The 18,146-nt window shown below is 39.8% G+C and overlaps 5 protein-coding genes across 5 annotated transcripts; 3 read left to right on the top strand and 2 right to left on the bottom strand.

Annotated features, from left to right (window-relative positions):
• Window positions 1–130: 130 nt before the first annotated feature.
• On the bottom strand, window positions 131–3,260 carry LOC110758807 (uncharacterized). The gene is made up of 2 exons (XM_021960730.2): window positions 3,095–3,260; window positions 131–2,609 (listed from the first exon to the last, which is right to left on the bottom strand). Exon 2 carries the CDS (start codon window positions 2,490–2,492, stop codon window positions 540–542), a length of 1,953 nt encoding a protein of 650 aa, XP_021816422.2. The 5' UTR covers window positions 2,493–2,609; window positions 3,095–3,260; the 3' UTR covers window positions 131–539.
• A 685-nt stretch (window positions 3,261–3,945) lies between these two features.
• On the top strand, window positions 3,946–7,056 carry LOC110758798 (Polynucleotidyl transferase, ribonuclease H-like superfamily protein). The gene is made up of 8 exons (XM_021960718.2): window positions 3,946–4,332; window positions 4,429–4,559; window positions 4,803–4,985; window positions 5,087–5,199; window positions 5,308–5,424; window positions 5,501–5,615; window positions 5,718–5,933; window positions 6,262–7,056. The coding sequence occupies exons 1-8, from the start codon at window positions 4,010–4,012 to the stop codon at window positions 6,906–6,908; spliced, it is 1,845 nt and encodes a 614-aa protein (XP_021816410.2). The 5' UTR covers window positions 3,946–4,009; the 3' UTR covers window positions 6,909–7,056.
• Window positions 7,057–7,385: 329 nt separating this feature from the next.
• On the top strand, window positions 7,386–10,509 carry LOC110758833 (FAD-dependent oxidoreductase family protein). The gene is made up of 9 exons (XM_021960761.2): window positions 7,386–7,916; window positions 8,056–8,205; window positions 8,419–8,633; window positions 8,737–8,807; window positions 8,946–9,108; window positions 9,245–9,443; window positions 9,535–9,693; window positions 9,843–9,931; window positions 10,095–10,509. Exons 1-9 carry the CDS (start codon window positions 7,742–7,744, stop codon window positions 10,185–10,187), a joined length of 1,314 nt encoding a protein of 437 aa, XP_021816453.1. The 5' UTR covers window positions 7,386–7,741; the 3' UTR covers window positions 10,188–10,509.
• A 311-nt stretch (window positions 10,510–10,820) lies between these two features.
• On the top strand, window positions 10,821–14,035 carry LOC110758821 (uncharacterized). The gene is made up of 9 exons (XM_021960746.2): window positions 10,821–11,254; window positions 11,385–11,534; window positions 11,667–11,881; window positions 12,107–12,177; window positions 12,302–12,464; window positions 12,661–12,853; window positions 13,113–13,271; window positions 13,416–13,504; window positions 13,688–14,035. The coding sequence occupies exons 1-9, from the start codon at window positions 10,894–10,896 to the stop codon at window positions 13,778–13,780; spliced, it is 1,494 nt and encodes a 497-aa protein (XP_021816438.1). The 5' UTR covers window positions 10,821–10,893; the 3' UTR covers window positions 13,781–14,035.
• A 132-nt stretch (window positions 14,036–14,167) lies between these two features.
• Window positions 14,168–17,716, bottom strand: LOC110758819 (linoleate 9S-lipoxygenase 6-like). The gene is made up of 9 exons (XM_021960745.2): window positions 17,494–17,716; window positions 17,112–17,395; window positions 16,784–17,024; window positions 16,304–16,642; window positions 16,131–16,216; window positions 15,894–15,983; window positions 15,477–15,775; window positions 15,115–15,378; window positions 14,168–14,947 (listed from the first exon to the last, which is right to left on the bottom strand). Exons 1-9 carry the CDS (start codon window positions 17,633–17,635, stop codon window positions 14,173–14,175), a joined length of 2,520 nt encoding a protein of 839 aa, XP_021816437.2. The 5' UTR covers window positions 17,636–17,716; the 3' UTR covers window positions 14,168–14,172.
• Window positions 17,717–18,146: the final 430 nt, after the last annotated feature.

Below are 18,146 nucleotides of genomic sequence, written 5' to 3'. Positions count from 1 at the left end.
TTTTCCTTGTCTTCGGATGTAGATTCCATAAGACCAACTAACCAAATAGAGACCCATGATGATAATTGAAGGAAAATTTCATAAAGAGAATCCTCCTACCAACAACATGAGGCAATTAACAAGCTTGAAATGAAGTAAATATATAAATTTGGTTATCAGTAGAATCAAATTGTGTCTAGTAATGAGATTTAACCGATCGCTACAGCAAAACATAAACTATTCTCAGCCTTAATCATTATCTCTTCCTATTTTCATGCAGCTGCTGACCTTTCACAGATCTCAGTGCAGTGAACCCTTGATACGGTGAAATAAAACATGGTCTGAAAAAACAATACAAAATATAATCCCTCTTCCAAAATAGCTAAAGATCTGTATTGGCTCTACACCAAAATCAAGATGGCAGAGAACGGAGCAACAACTGCTCTCAATCTAAACCTAAAATAGCTTGCACAATCTCCGCCTAGAAAGAATTAAAAATGTAAGAGATGCTCAGAAAGATTTTCTCAAACACCTGCAACAGTTGAGAAAATCCCAGCAAATTACGCAGAACTCTTCTTGTTTCTAAAGCTTTCCTTGAGCAAAGTAAATTTTTTCTTGCATTGATTCACAGTCTTCCCAGGAACAGCAGCAGCAACTCGCTCCCAACGCTGACTGGCTTCCTTTGGAAAGGTTTTCAGAGCCTGAACCAGTGCTCTTTCTTGTACAGCAGACCATACATCCTGCTCTGAACCTGACGATACTCCATTTTCAGCAATTGGATCGTTAGGATTTTGGTCTTTTGTGCTTCCGCTTGACGACTCTCCTGATTTATCTACCTTTTCAGCAGGGGTTCCAGTGCCCTGAGGAGGAGTCAATACCCCTTCTACTTCAATTCTCGTTGTAAGTGGAGAAGCAATAGATGGTGCGGGCTTCCTCTTTTCAAGAAAAGAATCAAAAGCTTTGCTAGAATCAGGTTTCTGGAGGAGGACTGTTTTGGTTGCCTTCAGAATTTCTTCCACAGATCTTCCAGTACCAATGTAATCTGAAACAACCTCCCACCTCCGAGAGGTTCCTTTTGGAAACTTTAGCATTCCTTTTCTCAAAAGCTCAATTTCTTCTCTGCTCCAAGGTTTCTCCTTCTTCTCATAGCTGCCTAACAGCACAGTACCATTAGTCTCCGCGGAACCATTCTGTTGTAGAGTTTTCTTCTCATCTTCTTTCTTACCCTCCAAATCATTTTTATATCCACATGCCTCTCTAAGAACTTCTGCTCGCTCCAGCCCCTCTTTGCCCTCCATCCTCTCACATATATTCCTAAGCTGCTCAATATCAAGAGACATACAGAGACTTTCCACATCATCCTCGGCAAGACTGAGTAAACGGTTCGAAATAACAGGCCCTGAAAGTGTTCGAAGTCGACTCCGCTCTTTGCGCAGGAGTTTCTTCTCTTTCTCTTTCAACTTCTTCTGCTGCAAGGCTATTTCTGCAGCTCGTTTCTCCTCCTCCTCCTTCCGTCGCTGCTCCTCTTCTACAGCCCTGGCTGCTTCCTCCTCCTGTAATTTCTTGGCAAGATACTTGGCCTCCTTTTTCCTTTGCTTCTCAGCCTTCTCTGCTTCCTTTCTCCTCACAATTCTTGGGTCTCTTTTATACGCATTGTCAACAAGAGTACGTATTCTAGCATACTCCTCCTTCCTAGCCTTTTCTGAAAGCTTTGCATTCTGCCTCTCCATCCACCTCTTATGGTCACGAGACTCAGCTTGCTCAAGATCAAACTCATCAGTATGTGGGAACTCTCTCCAGCTCTTGAAGGTGTACCAAAAGTCATAAAAACTATCTACTTCCTTCAGTGGAGTATTCTCATCACCTAAAAATGGGATTGGCTGGTTAACCGACCACCGTCCATTCCTCATAAAAGCAGGACCAAACACCTTGAAGAAGTCCTGTGGGGCACAATCGGTGGGGATTTCATCATCAAACTCATCAGTGGAGTCATAGATTCTTCTCTTCACAGGATCAATTAAAGCCTCATACGCTTCTTGGATGGACTTAAAGTGGCTCTCTATCTCGTCCTTCTTTGTTTGTTTAGCAGCTTCAGTTTCCTCATTAAGAAGAAGAGCAGCCTGTTTGTCAGGATGGTATTTCAAGGCAGTCTCGCGATAGCTTTTTCTTATCTGTTCCTCAGTGGCAAGGTATCTTAAATGACTTAAACCTAACAACGCATAGTGATCTTGTTGTTTGCCTTCAGCACCAGATTTCTTTTTACCTTTGCTGCTGTACGAATCAAATGATGGTATAGAAGTCGGCTCCTTATCATTAACCACCTTCTGAACATCAGCATCTTTTTCCTCCTCCACACAACCAAGAAGTTTAAGTGCCACAGCATGGAAAGAATGCCCAGCTGGTTCAAGCTTCAAAGCCTTGACAGGAAGGCAGTTTGAAGAAACATAGACCGGTTGTCCATCAACCAACTCTTGCGAGTACGAAATAAGGTGAAACTTGGATTGGACATTCATGACGTTTACAAGAAATCAACAGTGCCAAGAACTGTATAAAATGACAAATTTTGTACTCAAGAAAAAGCTTCACTGCACTTCAGAACTCAGTTAATATGACACCTCACAATATCCACACTGCAATAACAAGCAAAGCAAACTTCAATCAGAACATCTACAATACCAAATGATGCAAATAAATATGATACATAAACTATTGAACATGTATAGATTATCATAATCGTGGTACAGGTCCAAACAGAGAAACCAACCCTTCTTCAACATACAGACGTACAGGCATTTTCTAGACGCAACTCAATAAATTTAACTAGAAAACATACATCACACTGTTTGTTCCATGAATTAGATACCAGTACCAGACACCACCATATAATTATACCATGTTTTCCAATAAAGATTATTACTTGATTAACCAAGAAAATCAACAAATAAAAAAAAACTTTTTGGATTATTTCATATTTGATGGTACCGAAACATAGCTACTTGATCCTCTCAAAAAGACTCTAAAGATTCCATGCAACCGAGAAATGACCAACACAACAAGACGATTCAATAGAAATTGACAAAAACAAAATAAAGGTCGACGAAGCAAAAACCCTAACCTTGAGCTGAGAAGATGAAGGCGATGAGGGTTTGCAATGGAGCCTTTGGCGGAGAACCTCGAGTCTTGTACGACGATCGAAGCTCTACCGGACTTTGCTGGAAACGCAGTCGCTCGTTCGGTCTGGTTTTAGTGGTTTTACATATATAAAGCTCGGATGCCCTAATCGATTACAATTGGGGGATGTTCACGATCTGCGTCGAACACGTGTCACGTGCCTTCGTTGATACTATTTATACTATTGGGCCGCCGCCTCATGTATGTCGTTCGTTTTTATGGGCCCAAAACTGGTTATGTTTGGGCTAAAGTGGAAAGCAACGACATGTCGTATGTAAATGGAGATTCTATGAACACTTATATTTATATTTTTTAATTATTTTTTTGTGCTCAAATATAAACACTTATATATGGTTGCACTTATAGCAATAATGCCCATTAATTATCACCACTATCACTTTATTCTCCAACTTTTAAATTGATTCACATTACTGGAATATTTTTTGATACGGTTATAGCCGTTAGATTGACAGATTCATCATTCTCTACTAGAGTATGGATTAATCATGATTATTAATTGAGTTCGCACATGGTTCCATATTTTTTTTAATTGTATGTTTTTTCCTTTAGTTTTATTATGCTATTACTTTTTGTTTAAATTTCCTATAGTAGATGATTTCAACTCAAAGTGGTAACGGAATTGGACAAAAATGATCATAAAATTTCATGGAATTGGCGACCACATGTCACATTTGGGAAGAGTATTTTTGTCAATAGAATGCAAATGCTACATTAAAATATAAAGAAAAGTCTAAAATCGAAAGGGAGGAAAGCAACGACAAGTCGTAAGCCTGTTGTCTGGTAAAGAAAATTGAAAGACACATTTTTTAACAGGCAGTGTCGAAGACGGAGGCAAACCATGGCGACTCTGCCTCCTCTGTTACGGCGACGTTTTCTCAGCACCAGCACCAATTTCCCAAAGAAATGGGCGGTGAAGGAAGTGACAAAGTTGAATTTCAAGGAGTCCCTGGAGGAGTTCAAGGACCACCTCGCCGGCTCGGACTTCGTAGCCGTCTCGCTGCAGAAAACGGGGTCGTTTTCTGCGGCATGGCACCGTCCCCAACCCTTCGACACCGCCGACACGTCGTATTGCAAGGCCAAGTACGCCGCAGAAAGGTTCCAGCTTCTTCAGTTCGCCGCCTGCCCCTTCACTCTCAGAGCCTCCAAGCTCACTCCTCACCCGTCCGTACACTTATACTATACATATGTGCATAAATACGTACATATATACATGTAGAGAATGAGATTGGTAATGCGGGTTTGTTGATTTTGATGCAGATACAACTTTGTATTGTTCCCAAGAGATGAATTGAAGCTGGGGATGCCATCTTATAGCTTTTCAGTTCAAACATCACATTTGACTTCCATGGCTCAAGAAGGTTTTGATTTTAATGCCTGCATATATAATGGTAAGCCTGCCCTGATGATTTATCATTTCACTTCCTAATCACCAAGTTTATGAAACTTGATAATACCCAAGTCAATATTTTTAGGAAAATGAGAAGAAATATGAAAGTTAAGAACATATGATGTATTGGGGGAAAGTGTGACAAAAAATATGGACTGATTTTGTTGTTGTGTACAATTTATGATTTTGCAAGTCTGTAACTTTATGAGGTTTTGAGATTTTTTGTCTCTTTGTCTTTTGACAGGTATATCATACTTGTCCAGAGCACAAGAATCTGCAGCTAAAGTGCGGATAGGGAATCCAAGCCCCAGCACCTATATAATGAACTCTTCTGCGACCCATACTGTTGCTGATACAGTTTTTCTTGAAAGAATTAAATCACGAGTTAAGCATTGGAAGAATGCGTGTAGGAGTTCAAAGAAAGATGGTAAGGACTGAAAATGCTATAGATTGTATTTACATCCATTATCATTCCTTCGATTTTGTTTTCTTATTTGTTAAAAAGTGTATTATTTTTTCATTTTGCAGATGCTCTGCTTAGTTCCTTACGAAAACTTATCTTGGGAAATGAACTTTATGGATCAAGGCCATGCATGAATATAGATGTTTGCAGTGAACGTCAAATACAGCTTGCATTGGAGGTTTGTTGATCTGATTTTTCGGATACTTTGGCCGAAGCCCTGTCTTTTGGTGCTGGTATACTTAATCAGAGTTTTATTTGGTTTAATGTTTGATGTCATTGGTTGCAGATGTTGAGGGAGTTCTCTGATGAACTTGTTCCTTTAATAGTCCCAGCAAAGGGTGGAGGAACTCAGGCTGTTCGTGTTGTTCTTACAAGTTCTAAGGAGGACAAGGACTCGTTTGAGGTAGAGGAGATTTTCAGTTCTTAGTGTTTTGAATCATCAAGCTTAGTATAATCGACATTTGGTTTGAATGTTACAGAGAGAGCTTCAAAACCTTGAAGAGGAACAAAACCAGAGAGTTCGGGGATTTCGAGAGGTGATCGATTTGATTTCTGCTTCACAGAAACCTGTTGTCTCCCACAATTCCATTAATGGTGTATCTCTATTTAATAAATATCTATGAGCTTTAATCCCCCTGACTTGGCCTCTGTTATTTCTTAGTTTCTCAACTTATAATTGAATTTTGTTTTATGCAGATTTCACGTTTATTCATTCAAAGTTTCTCTCTCCCCTGCCAACTAATGTAGATGAGTTCATGGACTCCTTACACTTGGTTTTCCCTCACTTACTTGATGTCAACCATATGATGAAGAATATTGGCCCTCTAAGGAAGGTGACCAATATTCATGCAGCTATTTCCTACCTGAATAATCATTACTTTGCACCCATTGATATGGAAAACTTGCCCCAAGGTAGTCATTTCTCCTAGTTTTCATGTAATGCACAGACACTCCAGAGAGAGTACAGTAATGCTACATGTTTGTTGCTCTTGTGGGTTTTACCTCTGGGTGTTCTTGCGGCAGGTGTGATATGAGAGGGGGAAAACAAAAAAAAAAACAAAAAACAAAAGAACAGAAGAACAAAACAAACAAACAAAACAAACTTTGGCAGATTGCTTGACTAGTTTTCAATAAAATAACCTCATTTTTGTGAGATTTCTTTTCATCATGCCATGATCTTTTACTTCAGAGCAAGCCTAACTTTTATTATGCATACAATGTTTGGGGTTGTCCATTACAGAAAATGAAGAAGGCACAGTTCATAGGTATAATGTGGTGAAGATGTGTTATCTGTTTGCAAAGCTCTGCTCCATTCTGAAAATTCCAGACAATGCTATGACATCTAACAATGCACTGTTGGCTCCAGCCCCTGAAGAGTATACAAACATATCCAATCCGTATCCTGACAGCCCCCAAGAATCAATCAATGATGATATCAGAATCTGGACAAAGAATATGAAAAAAGTCAGCTGCAATCATTTGGTATTCTTATGGGGATTTAGAAGTGGCATGACTGCAGGGATGCTCAAGAGCTTGTTGCACAAGTCACATGACGTTTTCTCAGAAGAATTTGATGTTCGGTTAGTGGACAAGAGCTGTGCTATTGTTGTTTTCTGGCGACCTGGTTTATCCGAAACTTTTCTGGATTTCGTGAGTAGTGAAGAGATTTGTGGATCTTTAAGGGAGATGGTTTCAGAGGGCCTAAGAGCATCGAGTTATGAGGCTTACAAGAGAGTCTGCAGGTTGGGCTTATGGGAAGCAAATTTAGCAGAGTCCTTAGACAAAGCCTTAGAAGACCAAGACTGCCTTGTCGAAGCTAATTTAGCAGCAAACTGCAAAGAAATCTATTGGTCTAGCGACTCAACAATTAATTTTGACAACTTGTAATAATATGTAAAAGTCCATGTCTTAGAAATGAGATCAGTTTTGCTCTAACTCATCAGTGTACGGCAGAGAATTGTTGCTTACCATCCCAAAATAGAGACTTTATGACGTTGCCCTCTATATTTTGAGGGTAATCTCACGTTTTGGCGCAGACTCTTGTATTTTTTGGTTAATTTTTATATGGTAGAATGAAAAAGAGACAGAATTATGTACTCTTAAACAAAACAAGGCTTATGATGCATAACTATCCAACCATACATATTACTACGAAGTTCTAATTGGTAAACTCTCTTCAATTGCTTTACTTGTATATTCTTCTTCGCGTGTTTTATTTTATACAAATAAGGAGAACTTGAACTTGAGTGCAAGCGGAGCAGGCTCATTGTCTACGTACGTATGCTTTCTACATGTTCCTTAGAGCATGTCCAAGGGGCAGGGGCAAAGTATGTTTGCCTCGGTTGAGGAGTGAGGCCATTTTATCTCGTTTCCAACTCCATCCTTGCTTGCATAGAATGGCGATGTGGCAAGACAAATTATATGTTACCCCTTTGAGTTGCTCTAGGCCTCTAAAAACAAAATATTACTAGATTTTTTTTTTTTGAACAAAACATTTTTGTTGTTGATGCAAACAAATATTAGTTTAAATAAGTAACATTGATTCAGAGTTTAATATAGGCTGGTGCTTCTATAAATGGATCCACCACCAGCTGTTTCAAATAAAAAAAGGAGTCGTTTCACGGGAACACTCTGCTTCAAGTCAACGTTCGAATTCAAAAAATTTCATTCAGAGCTGTAGCTTGAACTCGGATCAACAGAAGAAAGTCAACGAAGTTTCAATGGCTTCCGATTCTGAACCGACACCTGCATCCCATTCCGACCAAACATTTGATGTTCTGGTAATCGGAGCTGGAATAATCGGGTTGAGCATAGCCCGGCAGTTCCTGATCGGGTCGGACCTATCCGTCGCCGTAATCGACAAGGCTGTCCCTTGCTCCGGTGCCACCGGTGCCGGTAAGGATAACGTTTAGCTCCTCACTGATTGTTTGGCAGGCGGGAAAATTAAATTTAATTAAATGCAGGAAAAAAGCATTCATCTGAAAAAATGTTGGGTCAAGTGAAAAATTGATGAAAATGTGGACCTTGTTTTTAGGCCAAGGCTATATATGGATGGCATCCAAAACAGTTGGCAGCGAGGGTTGGGAGCTGGCTCTGAGAAGCCAGAAGCTCTGGGAGGAATTGGCTGAGAGTTTGAAAGATCAAGGCTTGGACCCTTTACAATTATTGGGTTGGAAGAAAACAGGTACTAAAACATTTATGAAAAGTATTTTCACATCAAATTAATTCGCAAAATTATGTGACAGTGTTTCATTTATTCAAATGCGGACCGACTTTTAACTTCGTTTATTGTTAACATGTGTACTAACACATTATTTTCAGAGTTGTCAAATTTAGTGACTATAGCATTAGTTTTTTTTTTTTTTTTTTTTTTGAAAGTGTTGGTTTGGTTTTATAGGAAGCTTGCTAGTTGGTAGAACCCCGGAGGAGTCAGACAAGTTAAAAAGGATGGTACAGCAGCAATGTGAAGCTGGGTTAAGAGCAGAGTACTTGTCTGCCAGTGACTTGCATGTGAAGGAACCTGAACTCATGGTTGATAAAGATACTGGGGCTGCCTTTCTACCTGATGATAGCCAACTGAATGCCCGTCGTGCTGCTGAATTTCTTGAAAAGGTTCATTTGTTTTTAAGAAAAGAAAACCAAAACTATTTAGCTATATGAACAAATTTAGTGACCTTATCGTTACCGGCCTATAAATTATTTCCCACTTTTGTAGGGCAACAGGCATTATTCATCAAAGGGTAGATATGCAGAGTTTTATAATGATCCAGTGATAAGTTTGTTAAGGTTTGCTATCGAACTTTTTTGCTTGCGCTGGAGATTATTACACTGAGAGACCAAGGGAAAAAAATGGAGAATTTGGCTTTTAGAGATGGGCTAGTTTGTTAAGCTAATACTATTGTAACTCATTATGTGTGTGCTCAGGTCTGGTAGCAGTGGGGAGGTTGAGGCTATTAAGACTTCTAGGAATATCTTGCACAGCAAGAAGGCCATTGTAGTGGCAGCTGGTTGTTGGAGTGGCTCTTTGATGTCTGATCTGCTTAGAGAATCAGAAATTGTCCTGGACATCCCCGTGAAACCGCGAAAGGTTTAAATCTACAATTCAAACAGACTTCTTCTTGCATAGATGTTAAAATACCATAGTTGGGTTTTCCAGATGCATAAATGTCATCTATGTTGCTTTGAATTTGTGTCATTTATATGTCATTTGATCTGTGTGACAGGGTCACCTTCTAGTGCTGGAGAATTTTAATTCCTTTCAACTCAATCATGGTCTGATGGAGGCAGGATATATTGATCATCATCATACTGCAGTTCCGCTTCCAAGCGTATCAACTTCCGGATTGCTTGATGATCATGATGGGCAAGCCTTGTCTGTATCAATGACAGCCACTATGGATACAATGGGGAACATTGTTCTTGGTAAAACATTACCTTGATGACTCGTTTCTTTTCTTGAGAAAACATGAATTTGTGTAATTAAGACTTGCAGTTAGTTGTTATGGCTTTGCAGGGAGCAGCCGCCAGTTTGCTGGTTTCTGCACTGAAGTGGAAGAATCCATCGTTAACCGCATATGGGGGAGGGCGGGGGAGTTCTTTCCCAAATTGAGAGAGAAGCCCCTCTCAGATTTCAGTCAGAGCAGAGAAGTGAGAGTAGGATTAAGACCTTACAGTAAGTCCCGATATCTTTTAGAACATAATGAAAATGTACAAAATCTGGATCGTTGGATATTCTTAGGATTTCAAATTCATGCTAGAACTAAAAAAAAATTTGGTCATGTCCTGTGAAATTGATGAATGACATAACCTGTACTGTCTCAGTGCCTGATGGGAAGCCAGTGATCGGGCCTGTGCCTGGTTTGGCCAACGTGTTCCTTGCAACCGGTCATGAAGGGGAAGGACTTACTATGGTAGTACTCATTACATTGTGATTCAGCTGATTATATATAGAAATTTATACACTGAGAAATATTTTTCCCAATATTTCTTGCTTGTTACAGATAATCTTATAACCGTTATTACTTGTATGTCAAGTAAAGAAAGAATTATCCATTCTTTTTGGTTCGATTTCAGGCCCTAGGAACAGCCGAAATGCTTGCGGATATGGTGTTAGGCAATCCTCAGAAGGTTGATTCTACGCCGTTTGCTGTTCATGGTCGATTTTGATGATAAAACCATACAGAAGAGGAACTCCTGGTGGCTGCCATCGGAAAAGCCTATTTGAACATTTCATACCTCAAGGTTACAAAGATTGTGGTTGCCTCAATGAGAAGAGAGGAACAGTCATAGTGGACATGAAAATCCATCTTCCTTCTTGTTATTATTCTTTGTGTCAACTTGTCTCGATTACGATCAAATCAAACAATGCATTTTCTAAACGTTGCTTAGTTAATTGGCCTCTAAATGTTGCTATCAAGTAGCATTGATGCAAGATTAACATGGACTGTGGTGTGATTTTGTTGTTTATGATTATCACAAGGTGTTTTTGTTTGAATCTCAAGTCAGAGTTTTGGTTGACCCTTTGTTCAATCCAAACTTTTATAACAAAACGATATTATAAATTATAAAGAGGAGAATTCGAACTCGGATATAAGCACTGATTAAGTGCCCTAACTCACTTCCGCAACAGTGCCGTTGATCAAGTGCCCTAACTCACGTCCCTATTCCAAACACATTTTGAGTCCTTTTTAAATGGCAGTTTTCTGTTGACTTTCTAGAAAAGGACCAATTCACTTTTCCAATGAAACGACGAGTCGTCTGGCGGGAATACTCTGCTTCCCTTCATAGACAACATTTCAATCTCTCACTCGCAGTAACAATTCACAGTTGTTCCCCCGTACCATAATACCAGGAGAAAGTCAGGAAAGTTTCAATGGCTTCAGCTTCGACCTTTCTCTCACACCCAAACCATCACGCAAACGACGTCGTCTCCTCTGCAATATGCCAGTTCAAGTCATGCAGCTTCGCCTCCCAGTCAACCTTGTTTTGCTCCAAATTCGCATCCAAATCGCTGTCCTTGCACACCGCCCCAACCCGACCTGGCCGACCCGAACCCGCCTGCGCTTCCGATTCGGAACCGATATCTGCATCCCATTCCCATCAAACATTTGATGTTCTGATAATCGGAGCTGGAATAATCGGGTTGACCATAGCCCGGCAGTTCCTAATTGGGTCGGACCTGTCCGTCGCCGTAATTGACAAGTCTGTCCCTTGCTCCGGTGCCACCGGTGCTGGTAATTAATTCCTCCTTATTGAGTGTTTGGTAGGCGGGAAAATTCAATTAACTTAAAGTGCAGGAAAAAGCACTCACCTGGAAAATGCTGGGTCAAAGCAAATCTGATGAAAATGTTGACCCTTTTTCAGGCCAAGGCTATATATGGATGACACACAAAACACCTGTCAGTGACCTTTGGGACTTCGGACTCAGAAGCCAGAGACTCTGGGAGGACTTGGCTGAGAGTTTGAGTGAGCAAGGCTTGGACCCTCTGCAACTATTGGGTTGGAAGAAAACAGGTATTTTCAACACTGCCTAAAATTTATTGAAAATTTTCAATTTTGATTCTTTTTATGTTTTATGTTAATTTTTAGTAGCAAATTCGGTGATTCTAGCATTATTGTTTTTGAAGTGTTACTCTGATTTTGTAGGGAGCTTGCTTGTTGGTAGAACCCCTGAGGAGTCAGACATGTTAAAAGGGAGGGTAAAGCTGCTATGTGAAGCTGGGTTAAGAGCAGAGTACTTGTCTGCCATTGACTTGCTTGTAAAGGAACCCGAACTGATGGTTGATAAAGATACTGGAGCTGCCTTTCTGCCTGATGATTGCCAATTGGATGCTCGTCGTGCAGTTGAATTCCTTGAAAAGGTTCTTTTTTCTCGTTTAAGAAAAAAAAAACTATTTAGCTTTATGTTTGTTGTTCTTGCTAGGGTCACCAAGTTTTTCATCAAATGATGCGTCGGTGTTTCATTTGTTCAAAAATGAGCCTGATCCTTATTCATTTCTAGCAAGTTACTTTGCATGACACTGTGAACAAATTTAGTGACCCTATCATAATTGGTGTATTAATGATATTGAACTTTTTTAGTGTAGGGTAACAGGCATTATTCATCAAAGGGTAGATATGCCGAGTTTTATAATGATCGGGTGATAAGTTTGTTGAGGTTTGCTATCATACTCTTTTGGGTGCGCTGGATGTTTCACTGAGAGACCAAAGGACAGGAATGCAGAATTTTAGAGGTGGGCTAGATTGTTAAGCTAATACTCTTATAATCTTCATGTTCTCAGATCTGGTGGCAGTGGGGAGGTTGAGGCTATTAAGACTTCTAGGAATATCTTGCACACTAAGAAGGCCATTGTAGTTGCAGCTGGTTGTTGGAGTGGCTCTTTGATGTGTGACCTGCTTAGAGAATCAGAAGTTGTACTGGACGTCCCTGTGAAACCACGAAAGGTTTAAATCTACATTTTGAACGACTTCTCTTGCATTTCTTAAACTGATGCATTACTTTCACTGATTTTTGCTTTGATTAACTGAAGTAGAGTTATCATATGATTCATGTTTTATGCTATCCAACCTTCTGAAAAAGGTGGTTTAATTTCTCTAGCTTTTGTGTTAAGACCCACCTAATATTTGATCTACATGACAGGGTCACCTTCTAGTGCTTGAGAATTTTAATTCCTTTCAACTCAATCATGGCCTGATGGAGGTGGGATATGTTGATCATCAAACTGCAATTCCACTTCCAAACATATCAACTTCTGGATTGCTCGATCATGATGGACAAACCTTGTCTGTTTCAATGACAGCCACTATGGACACAGCGGGGAACATTGTTCTTGGTAAAGCGTAGATGACTGTTTCTTTTCTTGACAAGACTTGAAATTTTGTATTATAACTTGCAGTTAGCTATGAGTCTAAAGATCTCAGGCTTATTCTGGATCGTGGTTCAACACTAAGTAACTAATAAATGTATCTAAAGTGACCTGGAAATGTTTCCTAACCAAACTTACAGTACTAATTTTTTGAGATCTCTCTCTTCTGAATTATGCATGATCATTTTGTCCCCCCCCTCTTCTTCTTCTCTCTCTCTCTCTCTAGGGAGCAGCCGCCAATTTGCTGGGTTCTGCACGGAATTGGAAGAATCCATCATTAGTTGTATATGGGACCGAGCTGGGGAATTCTTTCCCAAATTAAGAGAAAAGTCCCTTTCAGATTTCAGTAAGAGCAGAGAAGTGAGAGTAGGATTACGACCTTACAGTAAGTTTTGATATCTTTCAGAACCTAATGGAAGTGAACAACATCTGGGTCATCGTATTCTAAGGATTTCAAATGCATGCTAGTACTAAAAAGTCTAGTAATTTCTTGTGAAATTGATGAATGACATAATCTGTACCCTCTCAGTGCCTGATGGGAAGCCAGTGATTGGACCTGTGCCAGGTTTGGCAAACGTGTTCCTTGCAACTGGGCATGAAGGGGGAGGACTTTCTATGGTAGTACTCATACATTGTTACTCTTCTGATTATATAGAGATTTTCCCCAAGTTCTTGCTTCTTACAAAATTTGTGCATGCTATTGCTGGGCTAAACTTCAGTGGACAGTGAATAATAAATTGTTAATAGTTACTTGTATGTCAAGTATAGGAAGAATCAACCATGATTTTGGTCCAATTTCAGGCTCTAGGGACTGCTGAAATGCTTGCGGATATGGTGATAGGCAATCCTGAGAAGGTTAATTCTGCACCGTTTGCTGTTCATGGCCGATGTTGATGATAAAACAATCAGTGCTAATCAACATTAATACATCGATTTTATTGATGATTTCATGGGCTATATTAGTCATAAATTCACAATGTACCCCTGGGCACTCCAGAAAGCCTAAGGTCGAAGGTCATGCCTCTGAGCACCTTGGTTTCTTACAGTGTTGGTATGAATTGTATTGTTCCTGCATATGAGTTGTATTTTTCTGTACTCCATATGTTGTTGCTTCCATTATCTTTAATCATGTATTCTTGTTTTGCCTTATCTAGCCATATATGCAATTGAGAAATGCCTGAAACATATTTACAGGCTCTCATCCTATTTAAAATACATTTAAATACATTTATGTCATGCCTCCCATGCTTGTAAAGTTGCATATCTTTTGCACTGCTTTAAATATGTCAAATGGATATGCTGTTAGGAATCCCCTTCCCTGTGATGCCCCCTCTGGATTCAACATTGGATGTATCAGGGTACAAAAGCATGTACGGAATCTCAGCACGGCCCCTTCTGTTGTTAAGCTCGGGATTGGTATTCTTTTCCTTAATTATTTTCTCTATATTTCGAAGTTCTTGATTGAACTTTTCAAACTTATGGCTAACCTCTTCATTATTTATCCACAACGACGATGGCCTCTGACCCAAGTACACTTCATCCGAAGTGTGTCTTGAGACGGCCTCTGCTAGTGCTATACCCAAGGTCATCTCAACTCTTGTAGGCAATATGTTAAGGTAGTATGTGTCCGGATCCTTCAGGAAATCCGCATATTCAAATGTTCCTTCCTCAGGAATGAACCTTCGGCACAGTGTGGGACGATTTAGGGGATAGCCAGCATATGCATATTGCCCAAAGTTTACTGAAGCATGAAGGGCTGATGCAATCCATATAAGAATTGTCAAAGCTTTGATTAGGTCCTCTCGTGATGTCATGTGGTACCACCATGTTTCACTGCTCTTATCACCATGACCCACATTTCGGATTTCCGACCACCATGCTTGGATTTCTTCATCAGATCTTACAGACTCGTCGTCTGTGTAGAAGAGCATGCAAAAATCTGTAACCCATGCCTGGATGGCGCTCCATATCTCAAGTCCATCTGAGCCATACGGATAGTCCTGGAAGAGGAGCTGAACCCCTGTGGGGTTATCTGGATCTGGGTCTTCTATGGCCATACCTCTGACAAGTGTTTTCACAAAGGAATGAATTCAGAATATGAGAATTTGGTAAAAGTCCCTGTTGTGGTTTTTCCCAATTATGCCCCATTTCTGTTGTAAAACATCTAGAGAACTAATAATATTGCTCAGTGAAAATAAAATATTGGGTTATGATGGAATATAAAATACCTTTTAAGTAGATCAGCAGGAAGGGCTTGTTCATCAAATCTCCACTCTTTGTAGAGCTCAGCAGATAACTCCATGGAGAGTTCAGCAGAAAACAATGTCTTCTCCAGGATTCCTCCAGAGTTAATGAGCATACTACGAGCCAGCGCGTTTACGTGCATGGTGTCCTTGAAATGAGGATCTAGTAGCCAATGGATTGGGTGCATCCCACTTAGCTGCCTTCTAGTAGCAATGATGAACGGCTCAACCACCGCATGTGTATGCAACCTAAAAAATGCATTGCAAGGCAAGTGTTGTGGTAGTAGGAAATGCAATGAACAATGATAACTTGCATTGTTTTGGGTTCATCAAACTGTTCAACTCACCAATGGCTGACTAGTTGATGATAAACAGTGTCATTAACTGCAACATGAGCCTTGGCATAGTGCCACAGTGCCGCTGCTTCGCCCTGTCTTGCTGGAGTAAATACCCAACTGATCTCTTGGCCTCCCGCAAATCCCGGAAAACTAAGTTCTATTGCTATTGGCTTTAGTGTGGCATCACTCTTCAAGAACAGTAGTGTACGTGACGCATAAGTGCATACATCCTTTGTGTTGATTTTTCTTAAGAAGGGTATGAGATAGTCATGGTGATCTAAGATGAATATCCTCCAATTATTCATTGCCTGTGAAATTTATTGCCAATCAAAATGGATGAAAAGTTTTTCCAAGAAATACAATGTCGTTGGGAGGCAGGATGATCATAGAGTATCACCAGCTGGTGCATTGCTATTTTTCTTTTACCTGAGCAATAGTCATCCCTTCAAGGTTGTGCTCTATGTGTGATGGCTCTATCGAACTCACTACTCCATTTTTGCTTTGTGGTGGAAATACCTGCAATTAACTCAAGGTATAACTACGATCTTAAGATAGTTACAGCAGTTTTGTTGTTAATCACTTTGGGATACACTACAGAGTGATAACAATGCCCTAACTGCCCTGCGCCTGCTCAGGCATCCAGCTCAAAACGGTAGGACATACCTGCAAGGATTGTATTCGTGCTGGATTAATTCCTGCAAGCATTTGGCGCCCAAACTCTTCATCATCCTTCCATGCAAATTCATTTTCTGGAAAGTGGAAAACAATAATGTAAAAGAGAAATAAAGCGCTATCCATCATGTATGCTGCAGAAGTCTAATAGTCAACTCTGTCACCTGCTATCATTTGAGGAACTGGAAATTTCAATGGGGTTTTGATTGCATGAGTAATATCTTTGAAGAGCTCATTTGGTACCATAGCTTTCAGCTTCTCTTCGAGTGACCCCTCAATTACTTGATTTTGGTTGTCAGAAAACATGTCATGTATCTCATCAAATGACTCAAAATGATTGGAATCCTTTTGCATCACAGCTTTTACCTCATGGATCAGGAACTGTAGAGCAGCCTGGATTGAATTTGATGTGAACTCGGATTGTTTCTTGGGGCTGAACCTCTCATCCAGAGGAACATATATGTCCAGGTTAGTGGTACATGGCCGGCTCTCGGTTAAAGGATCTAGCATTGATCATGTTGGGAAAGCCAGGTAAGTGTAGAACTTGTAAATTGTATTGGAAAGGAAAAACTATTCACCAGGGTGCCAGTACAATTTGTTGTCACAGCAGAAATGAAATGAGAAAAATGAGAAGTTGTATATACCTGCATTGCTAGGAGGGCGGCCTGTTCTTCCTCTGCGAGGATATGGATGCAATTCAGACCCACCCAAGACAGGTCTCTCATGTTCTGGACCTTTATCAGGATTCCCAAGATCATTGTAGTAGTCGTAGTCGTAAATTCGATCCCATTCTTTCCTCTCCCCACTTCCATCTCCTCTCAAGCTAATAAGCTCTTTATTCCTCAGTTTCATTAGACCTTGGGGTGTTTGATTTGGAAGATATTTCTATGACAACATGAGCAGCTGAGTTGCTTAATTGCATTTGCAAATACTTGTATAAAATAAATCAGGCAAATTCACTATGCAACTTACAGTATTTGAGAAGAAGATTCGATCAAACTTTTTGGTCTTCTGGGATGGGTAGACCCAGGAGTAGCAGTCAAATTGGATAATCTGATTGCTGTGAGTTTCAAATGATGCAGATTGGAGGAAGAATCTATGCTTCCCTTGGTTTCTTATAACGAAAGCTCCTGGAATTCCAAAGCTCGACTCAACATAAAACTTGACATGATATGTTCTGGTTTTTTCACCATTACTTGTTTTGGTCTTTCCATGTTTGAGGTTTGTTTGGCTGCTCATTTTGCCTTTGCCAGTTTCTGTTGGATACAATATCAAACAAAAAACAAGATTTGGGTTTGATACTTGCTCAAATCTCATTAATTTCATTAATTATTCTTGAAATGTTCGAACTTACTTGGATCGACTTCTGCGCAACTATATAATCGAAGAGAAGCTGATTTTCCAGACCCTGGCTGTTTATGACCCTGTACAATGACAATTTCACCATTGATAGTTGATTGCCTGCTCTGTGCTCTGTGTTGCTGCTGATGTTGCATTTTGACTGCCTGTGCATGGAAAAAAGTGACTTCTCAAATCAAATCTGGAGACTTTCTGCTGACTAACAAGGAAGGGTTTCATTAATACAATTGGAACAATTAACTTGTTGATATAGTTTTAATGTGAAAGGGAAAGACTTATGCTTTGCCTTGATTCTTAGCCAATGCATCTGATTCATTGCTTCCACAGAGGTTCTCTTACTTGCTTTTTCAAGTTGAGTTCCACGTGAAACTAGGTGATTCTGTCCCTGTTTCTTATACAATGCATGAGCTATAGAAAATTCATGCTTTCACTCAGTAATGATACTCCATCAAAATCTAAATTAACTCAAAAACATTTTGTTTAAAGAGTTCCAATACACTGTCTAGTCTATTAATTTTCTCTTTTTCTTCCAAACAACTATATTAATGTTGAATTTAGACAATTGTTACTATTTAGTGGGTAAATCATCGATTTTGGATTGGTTACTCGTAACTTCAACGGTAAAACACTTATCTTGCATTTGCTATA

Source organism: Prunus avium, chromosome 8 (assembly GCF_965620075.1).
Source record: "Prunus avium chromosome 8, drPruAviu1.hap1.1, whole genome shotgun sequence".
Taxonomy (NCBI): Eukaryota; Viridiplantae; Streptophyta; class Magnoliopsida; order Rosales; family Rosaceae; genus Prunus; species Prunus avium.
This window is presented reverse-complemented; position numbering and strand designations above follow the sequence as displayed.